The following is a 20,090-nucleotide window of genomic DNA, read 5'->3' on the forward strand; positions in this document are numbered from 1 at the left end:
ACTGACGTGGACAGACATTAAAAATGATTCCGCGTATATTCTGTATCTTTTTGCTTCTGCAAAAATGTTTTTCTGAAATTTATACAGGGTAAATTTCTGTTATGAACTATTAGAGTCCAATAGCTTAAATTATTAAGTTTAACACCGGTTTTCTTTTGCGTGGGTGAATTGGTCATTACCCTTTCTGATTCTCAACCTTAAATCGCAAATGATCGTTCAGACCTTCATTGCCCAAAAAGAGAGAATGAGTAGTTTAAATGGCCTCAAACACGCAAGGAAACTGTGTATTTGAAATTAGGCCGTTCTGATAAATGTTTTTGTTTGAATATTTCAAAGGCATGAATTATGGGCCGTCAAAATGTCTGATGAAATTGAAATAGAAGTTCTAAAATCTGTTACTATGGCGTTAAAAGTAATATAAAGTAGAAACATTTCTATTCAGAAATTGATACTATCTGAATCATTTTTTATAGGATCTGTTTTTAATCTTACTTTTTACACATTTCCTATTTTTTTAGGTTGATATATGGAGTAAAGTAATAAGAGAAAACAGTAGTGTTTTACTCCACGTTACTCGTAATTCAAAAGAAGGCGTTGCTGAGGCACTAAAAGAACATGGAATCAATTATAAAGTATCAATTCCGGATATTGAGAGGTCAGTATGCCTGCATGGAGTATGAAAGTACTGGAAGCGGAATTCTAAACAAAACCTGGTTGTATACCAACTGTGTTATGCATGTCCCTTGCGCATGTCTGAAGGTTTTATGTCTCTTTATGGAAGGTAACCCCTAATGAACTATCGTACAACCACGCGGCATGTTTCTTGATTGTCAAGCCCGCAACTTCGCTTTCCGTTCCTAGCTACGTTTACTTATGTAAAATAATGGGCTTATGACTCGTGTGTATGTATGGTGTATGTGAGCCTTAGTATTAGCATGAATCTAAATCTATAGTTATATAGATTCATAATAGCTTGAATGAAGCTTCATCGAATAGATTCTTTATATTCCGGTTCTTTCTTGTTTATGTTAGTGCGGGAGGAATATGAGCACAGTGGCAATATTGTTTTGTGTTTGTGTTTGTCTGTGATCAACATTTTTGATTCCCCTGTGCTGGGCAGTTAGTACGCAATTCGTAATGGATATCATTTACAGTTGTCAAGGGAAGATCTATATCATGCTTATCAGTTGAAGTCACACTGTTCTTTTAAGTTCATAATATTTTTTTCTCATTATGACCAATTATATGAATCAGTTGCTCATAGTAATTTGGTTTCAGCAGGGAGTAAGGAACGTTAGAGGGAGTATTAAAGTGAATAGGCGCGTTCGTTAGATTCGTGGCTAAAATCGTCTCTCTCTGGCGCTGACTCGGGGACTCAACGCGGTGTCCGCGCGCATGCGTCAAATTTAAAAACCGTCGTGCATCTGTTTTTTAACGAGGTATTTTTCTGTTCTCGCTCGAGATGCGCCGCTCGGCCTCAGCCGATGATATCTAACCAAGGCTTAGTGTAGTTTTCGTGTCTAATTTTATTCTCAGAGCTATATTTATGTTGAAATTTAAAGAAAATGTTATAATATTTAGTTGAAGACTTGGTAAATGTCTCAAAAAATTTCGAAACTTGAGCTTTAAAACGTTGAATATTTTATAACGCCTACCGAACGATACCGCAAATTCGCCTTCCGGGCTTTCCGGTTATCTCGACGGCGAGTCGAACAGAGTGAGTGGGGCAGCAGTCGATGGAAGCGGAAGCTGGCGCTGGCTGCAGAGATAATTTTTAAATTCTCTCTGCTGGCGGTAGTAAACGACGTCACTCGCGCCTGCGCGTTAGCAAAAATTGAGGAACGGAGATAAAAATTCCTACCCCCCACTTTCTTTACCATTTGCCACTGTATGACGGTTTTTTAGCATTAGATCAAAACTCCCTCTAACGTTCCTTACTCCCTGGTTTCAGTGCTAGGCTAAAATTACAACGTGTAGGTTGTTGTTTTATTATCTATTCATTGGCCCTCCCCGACACGCACACACACACATACATATTAACCACACGTAGCTAATACGAAATTATTTTCGTTGCTCGTTATTTGTGCATTTCCATTACTGCAATTTAAACATTGTATCTACTCACTTTTCGTTACTTCCTTTTTTCAGTTTCATTAATGGACAGAAATCAAGGCGGTTGAATTACAACGGTGATGCTACAAACTTCAACTTAGAAGAATATCACGACTATTTTGAGGTGTGTAAATGCTTGCAAACTACAACTCTGTTATATGATGAGGCAATTGTGTTAAGAAATTAGTTTACTCTCTTTAACCTCTCCGAGTGACGATGACCTCACGGAGAGGTATTACACTGGACGTCTGAGTGTGTGTGTCTGTCACCGCGACTAAGATATAGGCGGCGGTCGGCTAGGGTTACGAGAAACGTCTAGCCTCCCAATTGCGGCTTCTCTTATCGTTGTGCATCAATCGCCTTATATACTTTAAAGTTTCCAAAAATTGTTAAAGAGACATACGCTTGAATTCAAACATCAACAATAGCTATGTTTAAAATGATTTTAGGAATAAAGTTTCTTAACACGATTTAACTAGAATTAAGGTAAATTAATGACGATTAAAATAATTAATATTAATTATTTTTATTTAATTATTTTAAAAAAACCTCTTTATTGCGTCTCGACTAGGAGAGGTTTATTTTGCTTTACCAACTAACGGTTCATTCAATGTGTTTAGATAGAACTATTTCTTCAAAACCTTTCGCTAAAACATTCAAATCTGATTAGAAAATTATCAATTGGCTCAACGTACGAAAACAAAAGTATTTCAGGAGTCGCGGTAAGTTACCGCTCAGGATATCAACTCAGAAGCCTGATTTAAAGTTAATTAGTATATAGATTACAAGAGGAAACTCTGGTCTGAAACCTGCCTTGGTGTACGAATGTGGTATTCACGCCAGGGAATGGATATCTACAGCTGTTTGCCTTTTTATTATTGATCAGGTACTGTTTTGCTATATTGTTAGTAAATTATAACTGAAATTAACACTTGATTTTTTTAAAACAAATTGTAGCTAATTTTAGACTCAAATTCGGAGCTGACTGAAAATTTTGAATTTTACATTTTTCCGGTTATTAATCCAGATGGATATCAATATACTTGGGAAAAGGTTAGTAACAGCACTGAATCTATAGTAAAGTCAAACCATAGAGGGAGTAGCATTTAATAATAAAAAGGTTTTGTCACTGAAAATTTACCCTTTTCAAAGGGGGGGGGGCATTATTTTCTGTTTGATATATAGGGTTAAGATGGAACTAAGGATTTCAAATATAGTCGAGACTCATTTTTAATTTTAGTATAGCATTGTTCAACCTTAAAAAGGAGTCAATAGACCACAGAGTCTGGGGTTTAACCATCTTTTTTTCTTAAGAAAATATATTAGCATAAGTTTATAAGAGTTCCATAAGTACGACACTACCTATTATTCGTAATGCTAGAGACTTACAGCTCGAGCTAGTTCCGAGACTGACAGGCGAGAATTGACTACACTCGATTTTGCAGTCCATCTTCCTTTTTATTCTGTACTAAGCCTTTGACAGCGCCTCTCCAGGCGTCGCTTTACGAGAATCTATGAGGTTACGCCTACGTCGCTTCACGACAAGCTCTCAGTAACCAGTTACAAAATTATGGAACATATCTTATAAACGTATGATTTTAGGGTTCAGAAGGAACATCCTGTTTGTCGACACAAAGACGTTAGATAGGGATATTCAAGGAACATGGAGATAGGGAAGTTTGGTCAATATAGGAATCTCTCTTCATGAAATGTAGCAGGTCACGTGACTTATATTCGGCGTTAGTTTGAACTGCGCAGGAAACCGGTAGTGCCGCCTATCCTCAGCACGATGCGCGAGAAAAGTGCGGCGCATGCGCACATGCACATCCACGCCGAAAACGGGATTTTTGGGCGACCGGAGTTATAGCGTTACACGAAACTTCCCTATCTCCATATTCCTTGATTCAACGTTACCAATCAAACAAAGTCCTTTAGTTTGAAGCCATATCTAACGTGTTTGGATGATAGGATCCACATATCGGACGTTCCTTCATAGTCCTAATATATTGTCTTAACTCTTTTGAAATCACGGTGTTTTAACACCAGACTCTGTGGTCTGTTTAGCACAGTTTAAGGTTGAACCATGCCAAGATTGACTGATTATCGGTTTTTCAGGATCGATTATGGAGAAAGAATCGATCCAAGAGTTCTTGGGCAATGTTTGATCATTGCATTGGGGTAGATCTTAACAGAAATTTTAAAACTCCCTATTTCTGTGGTAAGAATGTTTTCCAGCTAATTATTGTCTTGGAAACTACTAAAATTATTACCAGGGATCCATGTAATTTTAGAAGCAGGAATGGAGAACGGTTAGCCTTTACTTCAGTCCGACCCATAGCCCAGTATAGAGCCCCTCCCTTCAACACGTAATGAAATTTCTAAATTATCTTATTGGCTCACTTGAACTACGTCCAAAAATACGTAGTTCCTTTTTACCTCTGTCGCTATGACCCGCCTCTTCTTTCATACCCGTCCCGGAGAAGGAAAAAGTGGGCTTTGACACGCAACCAGATTTCTCTGTTCTCCATTCCTGCTTCTTAAACTGCATCTATCCCTATTATTACTTTGTGTACATATTGCATACAGATCACCTCATTAAAATTTTTCGTTAGAACTTGGTTCTAGTCATAATCCCTGCGTTGATGGTTATTGTGGAGATAATGCATTTTCTGAAAAAGAAACTCAATCCTTGATGAAATTTACTTTGGAATTGGGGAGTCGCTTGAAAATGTACACCTCGCTTCATAGCTTTTCGCAGCTCTGGATGTACCCATATGGCTACACAAATGCTCCAACGCCTAACCAGATTGATCTTGTAAGATTACAGATTAACTTTTGATTTTAAAATAAATAATATCTCCATACTTGGTTTGAAAAACTTGAATCCTAGCATCAACTGGCAAATCTTGGAGCCGAAGCGATAAAATCAATTTCTGGAACGCAGTACGTGGTGGGACCCCTTCATTCAACCATATGTACGCAATGTTAATTTTTGTGCATTTAACTAATAAGTAACTATTAATGGTATATGGATAGACAAAATATTGAAGGTTCATTGAAGTAATATGGATATAGGGATTATTTAGAAATTTAATATCTTTATGGGCAAAGCCCTTTATGTGTAGCGTGAGGCATAGCATTGGTTATATTTTCTTTGCCAAAAATATTTTATAGAAAGATTCAAAACTACACACATATGCTAGCAAAAATATTCTGCTTCACTACTAAGAGTTGTACCAGAAGTGAGATGAGACTAGAAGTGAATGGCTCTAGCATTGATAGTAGATCCTGGCACTAGTGAACAAATTTGAGGATTTTATGCCGCTTCCCACGCGCCTACACTATACTGAGAAAAAAATTGGTTGAGTTCCAAAAACATTTCCTACCTCCTTCGCCTCATCCTAAAGCGGCCGAACACGGACGCGGCTCCTTGAATCTAGTTCGGCCGTCTACCACCGCGAGCGTCTCACGTTTTGGAGGGAAAATTCAGAAACCGCTACTAGAGGGCCAACCGTTCTTGTCTTATCAAGAATATTCACTTTCGCCGAGTGAAGAATTTCGTTAGCTCAGTACTTCTGGTCTCATATCACTTCTGGTTGTACTAAATTCACATATAAATATCATAATAAGAAATTTATCTATTTGTGGTTCTGGTGAATTTTTGAGGCGAGATAGTAAAAAGTAATTCCCATGCGTATTGCGTAGAAACGTTCTGTAGTCAACCAGTGTATTTGGCAGGCCGCGTGTTAGATAAACTATAAGTTTACAAGATATGTTCCATAAGTATGACACTACACTGTAAAAAATAACCGTACTGTCTAGTACCTTTAAAGGTATTTTTCGACGCATCCCCAGACGTACCTATAAAGGTACTACAAAATACCGATGTGTTAAGGTACTCTGAAATACCTCTTAAAGAAGGTACTTTTGAGGACTACAAGATATTTTGTGATCCCGTAGTGGGTATTATTTAAACCTCAACAAAGGTCAGAATAAAACTTTCAAATTTTGGAAGGTACTCCTTATTACCGAAAGGGGTACCTGTTAACACTCAAAATGGTTCGATAATATACTTTTAAGGGAATTTTGTGCTACCGAATTAGGTGTGAAATACAACCCACAAACAGGTCTAAATTATACTTTCGCGGCATCAAAATATTTGCGGCACATTTGCAACTGGTAAACCTTTCCCTAATTACCCCGGGCTTTAATCATTTTCAAACAAGGTAAGCAATACACCACTTCGATGTAAAAGAGACGGAAGGACACGAGAGTAAAATTTTCCTTCCATCTCAACTTTAGTGTCTGTGTTGTGGGCTTACGGGACGAGGATAAAATTCTGCCTTCTATCTCTCCTTTTAGTGTCTGCGCCGTAGGCTTGCGGGATCGTGAGAGTTCACCAATTAAGCAAGGGATCAACCACTCTAGATTTCCCGATACTAAATTTTGCTTCCCCTAGTGAAGGAAGGTGTGATACTGTTATGTGTAAAGATAATTCAGAGTCACATATACATGGATATTTTCTGAATAGGCGACTGAAGGCGTAAGCTCGGATTCAAACCTTTATATTAATTAAGTATGCCTTATATCATAATTGTATTGCATTTAATTGATGTTACGTATGCTAGTGTACATAGCTGTCAAAGAAAATAATTAATATTAATTATATGTAATTAAATATTTAATAAAAACCACTAGCTAGGAAACTTCAGATTGAAATTAGAATCTCGAGTAGAAAACCACTACCCTATTCTACCCTACCGAACCTATTCTTTGTGTTTATATATAATATTCCAATAGAGATTTCTTCTACGCTGCCATAACTAGTGCTAATGGTGAAGTAAACAGTCAGTGTTAGAGAATTTGGGCTAGAAGTATTATATCATGTATTTTACTTTAGTAGTGTTAGTTATAATCAGCACGCCTGAGCTAAAAAATGCCTCTAAAGGAGTCTGTTAAGTCCTTTTTGTACTTCCAGGGACGATAACATACCACCAGAAGCGCATAAAATTTAAAAGGTTTCATTATATACCTTATATTTCCAAAATACCTTTTTCGAAGTCATTTGATACCCGCACTGTGAGACAACTAATAGAATACGTTCATGGGTACTAAAAAGGTCTCGGAGGTATTTTATAGTACCTTCAAAATACCTTTATTTTTAACAGTGTAGCTATACTTCGTAATGCTGAAGAGTTACTAAGAACTAGTTCGGGAATGGACTACATGCGGTTTTGCAGTTCATCTTCTTATTTAGTCTGTCCTAAGCCTTTGACAGCGCCTCACCAGGCATCGCTCACGAGAATCTATGACCTACGTCACTTCATGATAAGCTCTCAGTAACGGCAGTGACAAACTCCTGGAACGTATCTTGTGAACATATGGATAAATCTATCATGGTGAAAGTGTGAGCATTGTAGGTATCGCGGGGCTTTTGAAGACACGGTGATCAGTCATTGAGTTAGTGGCCGAAATATAGATTGAGCATATTTGTGCATAAACCTTCCTAATAGTAACAAGCGCGTTTTTATGCAGCTTTTACTATCGCATATATTTTTAGACTTAAAAACTTTGAAAACTTATTTAGTTTAAAATTTCATTACAGACGAGAGTTCAGGTTCGTCGGTTGATTGGGTCTACGACACATTGCACACTTTGTACGCTTTCATACTTGAACTTCCAGACGAAGGTGACGACGGATTTTTAATTCCACCTGAAAAAATTAAAAATATTTCTACTGAAACGTGGCATGGACTTAAGACCGTAATAAAAGCTCTACCATAGCTTTCTGCAATAATTGTCGAGGAGCTTATCACTCTTAGATTCCCCGTACTAACGACTACGAATTAAGCGCAATTGGGCTTTTAAAGATTACGTTTATTTCCTTTAATAAAGAGTGACCTACCCCTCGATAATTAGCAAATACTTACTTTATTACATGGACTTAAACCTTGCAAAATAAATGATGTTGGACTACTGCTAAATTGAATAAGACTGTTGCACAATAACAATACTAAAAAGAAAAAACACATTATATTGGCGCATCAATTTTGTTACAAAGAGCCTAGATATTTTAGACCATTTCGAAAATAACTTAAAGAGAAACCAGCACATTTTGCAAAAGTAATGAGAAAGGTTCACCATTCACCACCGTCATAAGATAATCCGTCATTCACGTCATTTGAGAGCTGCAAATATTTAAATTTTAAAACTACTCAAATCTTTCTTGAATAGGAACAGTTAAACAAATTGCGGGTCGAGTGGATCCCCTATAAGGTAACGTTTCTCCTGAACTTCAGATTTTGCTTGGCGAAGGCCAGTGGGTGGAATTTTAAGTACACTTTAAAATGTAGCTCACAAATGCCTTCTTCCTTCGCCAAATCAGAAGTGGATTTCGTAAGGAAAGTCACCTTTTGAAGGATTCACTGGACCAGCTCTTTGCTTCAAACATGCATAAGTATTAGTTGCCATGGGTTAAAAGTCTGATTATTCAAAATGTTAGTACAATTTAGAAATAATATGATTAAAGTTGTTAGGCAAAGGACCCATGTTAACGTATTTGGTAAACGAAGATTCTAAACCTTTCCTAACTTGGTAATATTGTGCTTGGCAACCATTCAACGAAGGTAATGTGCTTTAGATATATGCTTATGACCTTCATGTTGCGATACTGAATAGTTCAGTGTACAATGCAGAGTTTGAGCCAAAATAAAAATATTTATTGAGAGTAAAATTTTATTCAAATTATACGAAACGTATATTTAGTCAATAAATTAACAGCAGGTTTAAATATAAAAATTTCACTTTCGTTTCTTAATTACTAACATTAGGAGAAGAAAATAGACTAGAACTAAATCTAACAATTTCTTCGACGTCCATACTGCAACCGTCAAACGTTGAACTGCATACGTCCAAACCCCCGCGTAGACCGGCGACGAAAGCCCTGTTGAAGATGTATCCGGCAGAGTATTTCATGATCTGCCTCTCTTGTAAAACGTCTTCAGTAACTGGGGTTAGCTTAGCATCATCTTCTTGGACAACTCTACCCAATTTGGTAAAATTACGGGTAACATTTAGTGGAATTTTCACTTCCCCCATGACGTCAGCTGGTTCGACATCAGTACGGTTCTCGTCTGGCAGCGACATTTCCGGTACGATGGGTTCAGTTCCGCCAAATTTCGTATCATTCAAGGCCGCGGGTACTATCTTCTGAACGATGGTAAGTACCCGTACAACTGCAGGAATCCTTACGAATTTGGTAACATTCGATGCGGGTGGTGAAACTCGATCCTTTCCAATGGGAGCGGGTCTGACATAATTCGATACATTCTTTGCCGGAAGACCTAGTTTCTGAACAACAAAAGGCGGTTGCCTGAATTTGGTAACATTTAAGGTGGATAGTGAGAAGTTAGGTGTGACCACATTCATGGTGACTGGAATTGGTTTCCAGTACATGGTCGAAACAGGAGTACGGTAGATTTCCATCGAGGGTTTCACCCCAGATGGCGTAATTCTCAACCAGGAAAAATTGTTTTTCCGCCAAGGCTGGTGCGTTCGAATGAAAATGGCGTTGTCATGATGCCTGGATTCAAGTTCTTCGTCGTCCGTTGTTGAATTTTCAGCCTTCTCTTGAAGATTTTTCAAGAGAAAAGGATTTTCAACGACGCTGAAATCGAATGGCTTGTAAACGTATCTGCAAAATAGTGAAAAAATATTGTGGTGAAACTTCGATAATACAACTCGAGAGATCACTTGCAAGAGCATTACCCAAACGATGACGCGATTTGATCAACATAAGGTCCATTAGCATATTCACTTAGATTTGCGCCAACGCTACAAACCAATTTAAGGGTACATTTCTCACGGTCTCTCAGTAAAAGAAATTCCAAAGCAGCATCTCCAACAGAAGTGTACTCCGCTCGCTCATCAAATTGACTATTTTGATCGGCGACTAGGAAACCGCTCACAGCACACAGGGTTAAGAGACTCAGAAGCATGACGAAAGTGATAAGAAATCTAAGTAAGTTCTGATTCTGTTCTCATCACACCAAAGCTATTTATACTCGTTTCTGGTAGAACGGACGAAAGTATAGTTTTTAAAGCTTTTTAATAACTGTTTTTTTTTGTGATTTTACAAAAATCTAGTGCAGATCAGAGTAAATGTGAACTGAGTTGCACCATTGGCGAAATGTGACGTCAATATTTCTGCTTATTGACAAGCGATGTCTCTTTTGCTTATCAATTATCAATTTGTAACCAATTTTATGAATCATGTTATGAAAGAAAAATTACCCATCACCGCCAAGGCATTCTTAGATTTTTGAAACTGTTAAGAAAATTGAATGCAGTTTTCAGTCCATGAAGTGTAAATATTTCATATGCACTATCTTTGGCTTGTTTCAAGCAAAACACTACACTAACTAATGCCGGTTTCATTGGCATTTTCCATGGAGTAATTCCATCTGAGAGATAATGTCATATTCCAACTAAATGCCTTAAATTGCAGCTAGGTCTCCTAAAATATTACTCCATGGTGGCAGATTGCCTACAGGCAATGTAAAATGGATTAAGAGAACCATCCAGCAATAGCTTTACTCATATCATAAGTTTATAAGATATGTTCCATAAGTATGACACTACCTATACTTCGTAATGCTAGAGATTTCTGAGAGCTAGTTCGAGAACGAGAATTTACTACACTCGGTTAATTTTTCAGTCCATCTTCCAATTTAGTCTGTATTAAGACTTTGACAGCGCTTCACCAGGCGTCGCTTTACGAGAATCATTGACATTTTACCTACGTCACTTCATGACAAGCTCTCAGTAACAAACTTATGGAACATATCTTATGAAGTTATGCTCATATCAACAGATTGCTCATTAAAAAAGGAGATGCGTAATTTTGGCCTAATTTGTGGCTTAAAAACAGTTTTCTACTTTCTCGTCATTTGTTATAATTTTTTTTATAGTTGTTCGTTAATTTGCGATTTGAATTGTTCGTTTCATTTAGTGACTTGTGTTTCAATAACACATGAATTAATCATAAAGAATCCTGTTCTAGTTAGTAAAGAAACTTTCGAACTCCAGTTAATGTCCGCAAGTCTTTGCGAGTTACAAGAAACGGAAAACTACACTCGACAATACGATATTATATTCCATAGTAGAGAGAATTTTAAATTCACATATAAATGGGATAATGGTAAATAGTATTCTAATATTGGTTTTGGCAATAAAAAATAGAAATTCTATTTTCTCTTGGTTTTGGATTATAAAATTTGAGGATTTCATACAGTACAAATGTCATTGGGTTTCAGACATGACAATTAAAAATGGACCTAAAGTATATACATTTGTTTATTGTGTGTTGTATTGTGTATGAAAGACGAGTTAATCACTAAGTCATTATGCTGAAAATTCACATTTTCTATGATTGATAATAACTATTATCATTCAATGAATGAACTAATAAAAGAGCATTTATATTTAATGCCGAAAATGAGAAATCCTGTAGTCTTTGTTTAGTATTTACTTAGAAAACCACGTATATCTTCATCGTGTAAAAAGGACATTTGAAAACCATAAGCTAATTTGAAGAACAGACAATTTAAAAATATCATTAATTAGATAATTTTACTAATGGTATATTCGTAAAAAAGTAGCATTATATTTGATCAGACAGAAATACAGACACCTTGGAGGATTTAATTGTCCAAAACTTCCATGCAGTCTGGGAAATTACCATTTACCAACAATGGGCGCCAATACGGATTCCAGTCCACTATACCGAAAATCATAGCAGACAGCTTCTTTACTCAGAACACAGCCGACTCGATCACGCTTTTAGTTACACGCACTATAGAAGCCAGTCTGGGAAATAAGGATATTTTAAAACTAGTCCTTGGGACCAAAGACCCCCCCCCCTAGTGTCCGAAATAATAAACTGGTCTCCGGACTGGTCCCCACCTTTGTTCTCCTATAAATTTGCAATTAATAATCTGGTCCAGAGGACCAGTAACCCCCACTTCTTGAATTTAAAAACTAGTCCAAGCTATCAATAAACTGGTTTTGGACCAGAGGAAGTGTGCTATTTCCCAGACTGCTGCAATGTGCGGACAAAAGGGCGTGTTCTGAATTTTTTCTCAAAAGTCAAAGGATCGCTTTCTCTAACCCAATGCTTTTTCTTCTGAAAAATCTTTCAGCGTTTAAGCTCCCTTTTTAGACTTTTTGATCAGTATGAATGGCACGACACAGTAGTATTTCTAGTTTTTAAAACAAATTAATGGTAATTAATTTTTTAGGAGAGTTAATTTATTTTAAGTACTTTCCCTGCTATTTTTAAGAAAAAAGGCCGTTATTTTAAGGTATAATGTTGAGCTGGCTAACCTTTTCCTTAAAAAAGAAATTATTTTCAATTGAGAGATTAATTTTTCCTACAATGGATCTGAAAATTTTGAAAATGTGGTCGTGAAACTGTTTCCTATTACAACTCACGATGATGTCAATGAAGTTTCATGGACTAAAACTCGCAGAAACGTCTGAAGTTATATCTTGAAAAGATTTCAACAAAAAACGCGCCAATCGCTATTAGTTGTCCAAAAATGCAAATTTCGAAAACAGGTTTAAGAGTTTTCAAACTCATTTTGGAAATCATCGGTTGGTTATTTCGCTCCGTCAAGATCTTCTTAGTTTTATGGCTAAAAAGGATAATCCTCCTGTTTTGTTGGCCGGTTTCAACGTATCTCAAAATTCTGCAATTTTATATTTTAGGCAGGAAAAAATTAACGAATAACAAAATGTAAAAATAAAGAAACAACTCAAATGAATCCACTATTACCCAACCAAACTCTTAGTTGAGCTTGAAGCTTTGACCTTGGAGGAGAGAGGGGTGGAGTGAAAAGCCCCATGACTATAGCGTTGCCTCTGTACCGTCCCCGGGCCCCTACGGCACCGTAGTCCTCCCAGCATTCTGAGCGGTTAGGTAGGGTCGCACCAGAGTGACCAGACGAAATTGTGAAGGACGCTCCCTCTATCTTTAAAATGGAAGCTAGTTCTCAAATAAATATAATCGCGCTATGCGGCAGCACTTAAAAATCGCCTAACGAAGGTAGGGGCGTGCGCGAGGTACACTGGGAGCGTTACGGTGCCGTGGGTCGCCCATCATAGGCCTTTCCGAAAAAAACCAAAGGAAACCTGGGTAAAAGGTCCAACAGCAGTTCATTCGAGTCAGTTCAGTTCTAGCTGCAGCCAATCAAACCAAATTTATTCGCGCAGTACTTATAATGGCCACTTTCTGGCCGGGAGTGTGGCGCACTCCTGTAAGCCAAGCTTCTGGGCGGCAAAGTTTGAGGGAATAAGACACATGTCGGCGATCCTTCCCTATAGGTGCCGACTGCCCCGTGTCCACCCCTTCCGTCACCTCCCAAGTAAACCTCATTACCTTCCCTGCTTAAACACATACTGAACCCTGACTAATCGCATCCTTGTCGCGGACGTATGTGCCCTACTTACATTGAAACCTCCACAATACAAAAAGGCCACTTTCTGTCTAAGATTTAACGTCATAGTCGCATTTTTGTACTTACGAGTTTCCAGCTTTTGTTAGTTATTATTTATACTTAATTTCGTAAAATATAGGGTATATATTATCTAATTATTAACGTTAAAAAAAGCGCTTAGCCTAACTATATCCCAATAATCCACCGCCAGATGTCGTCCGCTGTCGTATCAGTGACGTTTATACGTTGATATGCGCGTGCGCAGGACCTTTTAAACTGGGAATTTTTTTCGGAAAGGCCTATTACCATTCCATCTCGCCTCCCTTATCCCTGCTTTGACAAAGAAATTTTAGCGAAGGGAAAGTGCCGTTTAGAGAGAGAAGTGCCTGCCTCGTATATAACACGCCCTCACCACCCCAACCACACCTAGCTAATACCAAAAGCTTTTGCTAATACGTAAATGTTTTTACGTGACTTTTTCGATTATGATCAATGAGTGTATGTTTGTGGTTTGTGTGTGAAGGTTGCATAGACGAAAAGACTTTTCAACTAGGCGTGGTAAGAACTGTTGGTAATCCCGAATATTACCTTAGCGCGTTAGAAAACATGAATACTGTACTTCATTAGCACATACAAAACTAACACACCCTCCAAACCCCCATCCACACCTAGCTTAAACGTAAATGTTTTTGCACGATTTGCTTCATTTGACTGGGAGAAAATGTGGTATTACATTATGAACTTACATGTAATTGGCGTGTTCCAAAACGATTTGAGGGGTATGTTTGTAAAACATCATAGAGTAGAATGAAGGGAAGTATGTCTCAGCTCCCAAGTAACGAGAACAATTTGAAAACTTTCGTAATTGAATTAAGTACATCAAATAGTCGTAGTCGTGCAAAATAGCGTGTTTGCCGCAGACAAATTCGGTTGCTAAATTTTGAGATTCAATTTCTTGTAATTTTTCCAGTAACTTAATAATCAAGGTATTGTTATGTTTCTGAAGCATCTATACGAAACACAAAAAACAAAAACAATTTGGAGTTTGTAGACTCAAAAGATTGGTTTAATGCTTCGATGAATATGCACGATACCGAAATAAGGTTGTGCTTTTACACATTTACCTGCAAATTCAGTTTCAAAAGGCCTAAAGTTGAAACTGGTCTAGGGTCAGGGACTTACCTTCCACTGTTCGCTCAGTCACTTCTTAAGGGACTTTTAAAAGACACTCACTTTTGCATTGCTTGAAGCTACTGATGTTTGTGCCGTTATTGGCATAAGTTTTTCATTAGATAAGAGATCCTCAATGGAGTCGATATATTTTGATCTCTCTGTTAATAATACGCTTTTCAAGTTGCCGTTATAAGCTTTCATTATGATACTGCTCATTAGAATCCAACTGCCGATAAATATTCGAGTGGCAAAGTATATTGATGGTAAGTCTTCTCCTGTAAATAAATGAGCAAACCAAAATATTATTATTTACCTTAAACAAAGAGGTAAATTCACGTGAAATGATGTTAGGTTCTCGTAGCCTAGTTAACGGGGTCAAGGGAACAGCGTAGATCGATCGGAAATATAAAAAATAGTTAAAGTTATGAAATTTTTTCAGTTATTGAAGTAAAAGCTCATTTTTAACCAAGTGATGGAAAACGGTATTCCCATTTGACTTGAGAAAATAGTCCTTTTCATTGAATTATGTAAACAAAGTTTCTCTCTGTTATCGGTCACAGTTCCTCAAGGCCAACACCTTGCTTTGTCGACAACCCCCTAAATTGCTAACAGATGACATCACTATACTTATTATACAGTGTGGGAAAGATCAGACCAACGCCTTTCTTTGTGGACAACCCCCAATACTGCCAACGGATGACGTCACTATACTAAATTATAGATCTCAAATACAATTTGAACGTTTTGAACTTCAGGTTTTGTATGCAAGTGAGAAGGTACAAAAGGAATATTGGGGAATATGCCTGAATGAAACAGTGGTTTAAAGCACTGTCATAGAACTTATGCCTTGAATTAATATCTCTAATTTGTTTGGAAAACACCTCAACGAAAATGTTCGATGTGTCTACCATCGTGGTGGAGGCAGTCTTGCAATACATTTGCAAGCACTAAACTCATGATGCAGGAAGCTCAAGTAAATGCCTTTAGGGATTTTCTCATCGCAAAAGAAGGGTTCGATAATTCGGTTTCCAAGAATGGCCGCCGCCCAAACATTTACTTTCCATCCCATTCGATGGTAATGGTGTCGTAACCAGTGAGGGTTTTTGCTGTGTTCAGTAATGTATGTTATGCCGGTTTATCATCGTGTTGGTCTGATAAATTAGCATTGTCTTTCAGTTTCTTACTTAAGTTTAAGGGGTTACTTGTGAAACATTCCAATTCTATATTAAATACGGGAGCCCAGATCTTGTCTAAAGAACAGATAATCACCACTTAGAAGGCTTGCTGTAAAGTACCAAATTATGTTGGTCAAGTTTTGCAGTTTGGATTTGACATTTGGAAAGGAATACTCTTTAAACAGTGTTGAAATGAATGCAATCAGAACAATAGTTATAGCCAAAACAAGCCAGACTGAATTGTCCAATCCTTGAACGTTAAATTCTTCAGGTTCACGTGTTACGATACCATTTGTTATTGGAATGCCAGTTAATATTCCCACTTTGACGAATTGATGCGGTGGAATGAAAGAATGACTCAATACACTTGAACTCATTGGCATGAAAAGCGTAAAAGCGGTGTGGATAATCTTAAAAAACAGTATTACACATATAAAACTACAATGCTAATGAGTGTTTCAATTAATTAACGAAAACTAATTTGATAGCTTGCAAATAGGTCTATAGTTACGTAATTTTACTCCGTATCAGATTAAAATTACCTCTGAACTATTGTAAGAAAGTTGAGATTGTTACCATAAGATATGTTCCATAAGTTTCCCACTGGTTAATGAGAGCTTGTCATGAAGTGACGGAAGTGAAACGACAGAGATTCTCGTAAAGCGACGCCTCGTGAAGCGCTGTCAAAGGCTTAGTACAGACTAAATAGTTAGACTGCAAAACCGAGTGTAGTCAATTGTCGCTTGTCGTTCTCGAACTAGCTCTCAGTAAGTCTCAAGCATTACGAAGTTTAGGTAGTGTCATACTTATGGAACATATCTTATAAACTTATGTTGTTACAATTAAAGTTACATCTCCATCTTCCATTTTCCTAGATGGTGGCCGAATGAGTTAATAATATTGACGCCGCGAATATTTTAACTACGCTACTGCCATCGTTAACATAGTTTAAAGAACACCGACTAAGTCTTTTTACTAAAAATGCAATGTAGAACTTAGTTCGTTTCAATGATATACAGAACTTCAAACTTACGCCAGTTGAGACTCCTCTTAGAAGATAATAGTGTTCACTTGCTTTAGCAGCTGGGTCCTTCATTTCAGCTAAACGAATTTTAACTTGTTCGCGGGTGATATACTTTGAACTGGAAAGCAGAATTTGGAAAAGTTTTATACAGTTTGGACGAAATCAGACCTACACTTTCCCTTGTGAACAACCACCATTACTGCCGACTGGCGACGTCACTATTCTAAATAATAGACCTCTAATACAGGGTGTAAATAAAGGTTTGGAATTCAGGTTTTACTGTATGGAAATGAGAAAGATACCAAAGAAATACTGGGGAATATGCTGAATACAACAAAATGTTTTAGAAGACAGTCCAACTATTAGTCTTAGAACTTAGGCATCAAATTACAACCTCTAATCTGTTTGGTAAACACAGCTACGTAAATGTTAGATGTGACAACCATCGTGGTGGAGGCACTCTTCAAGAAGACTGTCCATGTCTTGAAATACATTTGCAAGCACTAAACTCATGACGCAGGAAGTACAAGTAAATGTCTTCAGTGATGTTCTCAGCGAAGAAGATGGATCCGATGTGTTGGGGAGCTAAACTAGAAAAAACTCAATTTGAAACCAAGGTTTTTAACGCCTAACTAGGGTTAGATAAAAGCAGTAGCGTCGCTAGGGTTTGAAAATTTGTGTGGGGGGGGGGGCTAAATCTGGGAAACTATTTGAAAGTTGTTATAAGAACTTAATATTAAAAATTGCATAATGGGCTCATTGGAAAATGTGTAGAAAACTATCTGTAAATTTGTGTCAACCTGAAATTATTCGCATTTTAAAGATATACAACCTTTTATTGATAAAGACTACGAAACCGATTATGAAGGATTTTCACTCTCGGTTTATTTTTAGTATTGCTAAGCTTTTAGCCCACACTATTGGGACTCCCTTCGAAAGAACATGAAACATTTTACTTGTCTCCATCTCTTTTTTTCTTCAAAATTTTACTGTTTGATATTGATTTTTTTATATATATTGCTACAGAATTTTAGGTTGCTAACAGCAATTTTTTGGTAGGGTTTACGGTTTTTTTGGGGGGGGGGCTAAGTTTGGAATTTGTGGGGCTATTGACATCCTTGCACGTTTTGAAGCTAACTCCTATGCTAGTAGTATATGGTGGGACAAGAAGTTGCTTTTAACCATTCTACTGTTCTTGCCAGTTAAAAAGGGTATCATTACCGCTTTCCCTATCATATCCCCCTACACCAAACCTTAACGGACGAGGATTACCTAAGACGGCAAGACCTTTGTCTTACCGTGCGTGAACTAATTAAAGCTGATCTATTATTTTTGAGAAAGGTTCTGCTTTCTCACGAGGCTACATTTCACAGAGATGATACGGTAAACCAGCATAACGTACATTACTGGACCCAACAAAACTTCAATGGTTTCGACACCATTGCCATCAATTGCGATGGAAAGTAAATGTTTGGTTGGGCGCATTCTTGGAAACAGAATTATCGGAGCCTTCTTCTTCGATGAAAACATCGCTGAAGACATTTACTTGGACTTCCCGCGTCATGAGTTTGGTGCTTCAAGATATGGACAGTCGTCTTGAAGTGAGCCTCCATCACGATGGTAGCCACATCGAACATTCATGTTGAGGTGTTTATCAAAAAGATTAGAGGTTGTAATTTGAGGGGTAAGTTCGAAGACTTGTGCTTTAAAACATTTTGTTGCTTTCAGCATATTTCCCAATTTGTTTAGTACCTTACAATAAATCCTGAAATCGAAACATTTATTCAAACCCTTTATTAGAGGTCTGATTTTGTATAGTGACATCATCCGTTGGCAGTATTTGCGGTTTTCCTCAAAGGAAGGTTTTGGTAGGACACTGTATATGGTCACAAATCCTAATCATAAAATATAAAGCTTTTTTATGAAAATTTTATTCTTAGAAAATAAGCCTTGGTTTTAAAGACGTTAACGGAATTCGTCCTAGTGTTGATTGAAAGCAGATATTTGAGATAATGCGACTCTTTTAAGATTTATTTTAATATTTCAAGGTAAGGCTTAGCTTTAAACATCTTAACGCGAGTCGATCTAGGGTTGAATAAGAATTCATATTTGAGACTGGTTATGAGCGTTGCCTGGTTATGGGACTCCATTAGAAGCAGAAGTCCATAACCCCCCTCGAAGTACTGAGATGTAACGGTTTATACCCTGGCTGTCTTCAGTGTGGAAATTTTGTTCCAACCCCCCCCCCCGTTTTCCGACTAGTTTAGGGGAAATATTTCCACCCCCTTTTCAAGCCGGGCTTGGCGCCAAACTGAGAGGGTAGTTTTTTCACGAACGGGGTGACGTTGGGTAGTATTGTCCAATCGAAACGTTCCCTTCTCTATCGTTTCCTCTTGCCACTAGTCCCTACCACAAAAAATGGAATACCGGGGGGGGGGGAGAAGAGGAATAAGGCTTGGCTGGAGAGTTCCACAAGTGCTGTTTTTTTCACGTACGTAAAAGCTTAAGTTTTGAATTTTTTCATCAGTTATTAATATATTGCTCGTATTCACAAGACTAAATTAACTTTAAGTTATATAATATTCTTCATAAAATTTTTTGATCTTAACTTAAACGATAACAAAAAAGGTTTTTTCGTATTTAAAAAAAACTACCGGGTCCCTAAGGACCCTAACCCTAATATCCACGCTAGCCTCTGCGCCGCGCTGCGTTCTGGGGAATTTCCAAGTGTGATGGACTCCTGTTAAAACATAATGACATAATTAATCTTACAAAGAATAGCTGGAAAGGATGATAGTATTTTGAGCATTCTGATGCGTTAAAGGAGGCATATTTACAACTTTAATCAAAAGCATAAACCTTGTAACGCATAGTAACAATTTTAATTCGAATTTAGTTTAAAGTTATTTCTTTTGCTTCAACAGGTTATTTCTCTTTCTTCGAAAATAGGTTAGGACTAGTTTTAAAAATATCCTTATTTCCCAGACTGCATGGAAGTTTTGGACAATTAAATCCTCCAAGGTGACTGTATTTCTGTCTGATCAAATATAATGCTACTTTTTTACGAATATACCATTAGTAAAATTATCTAATTAATGATATTTTTAAATT

General features: G+C 37.3%; 2 protein-coding genes across 2 annotated transcripts; one reads left to right on the forward strand and one right to left on the reverse strand.

Annotated features, from left to right (window-relative positions):
• The first annotated feature begins 155 nt into the window (after positions 1–155).
• LOC149618864 (carboxypeptidase B-like) lies at positions 156–7,909 on the forward strand. The gene is made up of 10 exons (XM_089854377.1): positions 156–412; positions 519–655; positions 2,149–2,236; positions 2,733–2,834; positions 2,894–2,998; positions 3,070–3,165; positions 4,228–4,330; positions 4,725–4,927; positions 5,003–5,087; positions 7,718–7,909. Exons 1-10 carry the CDS (start codon positions 359–361, stop codon positions 7,894–7,896), a joined length of 1,152 nt encoding a protein of 383 aa, XP_089710503.1. The 5' UTR covers positions 156–358; the 3' UTR covers positions 7,897–7,909.
• Positions 7,910–8,820: 911 nt separating this feature from the next.
• On the reverse strand, positions 8,821–10,282 carry LOC149618865 (uncharacterized). Its single transcript, XM_089854378.1, has 2 exons — positions 9,880–10,282; positions 8,821–9,805 (listed from the first exon to the last, which is right to left on the reverse strand). Exons 1-2 carry the CDS (start codon positions 10,107–10,109, stop codon positions 8,926–8,928), a joined length of 1,110 nt encoding a protein of 369 aa, XP_089710504.1. The 5' UTR covers positions 10,110–10,282; the 3' UTR covers positions 8,821–8,925.
• Positions 10,283–20,090: the final 9,808 nt, after the last annotated feature.

This window comes from Phalangium opilio, unplaced genomic scaffold (genome assembly GCF_054372755.1).
Source record: "Phalangium opilio isolate 3A_F unplaced genomic scaffold, DU_Popi_V2 ptg000209l_1, whole genome shotgun sequence".
Classification (NCBI taxonomy): domain Eukaryota; kingdom Metazoa; phylum Arthropoda; class Arachnida; order Opiliones; family Phalangiidae; genus Phalangium; species Phalangium opilio.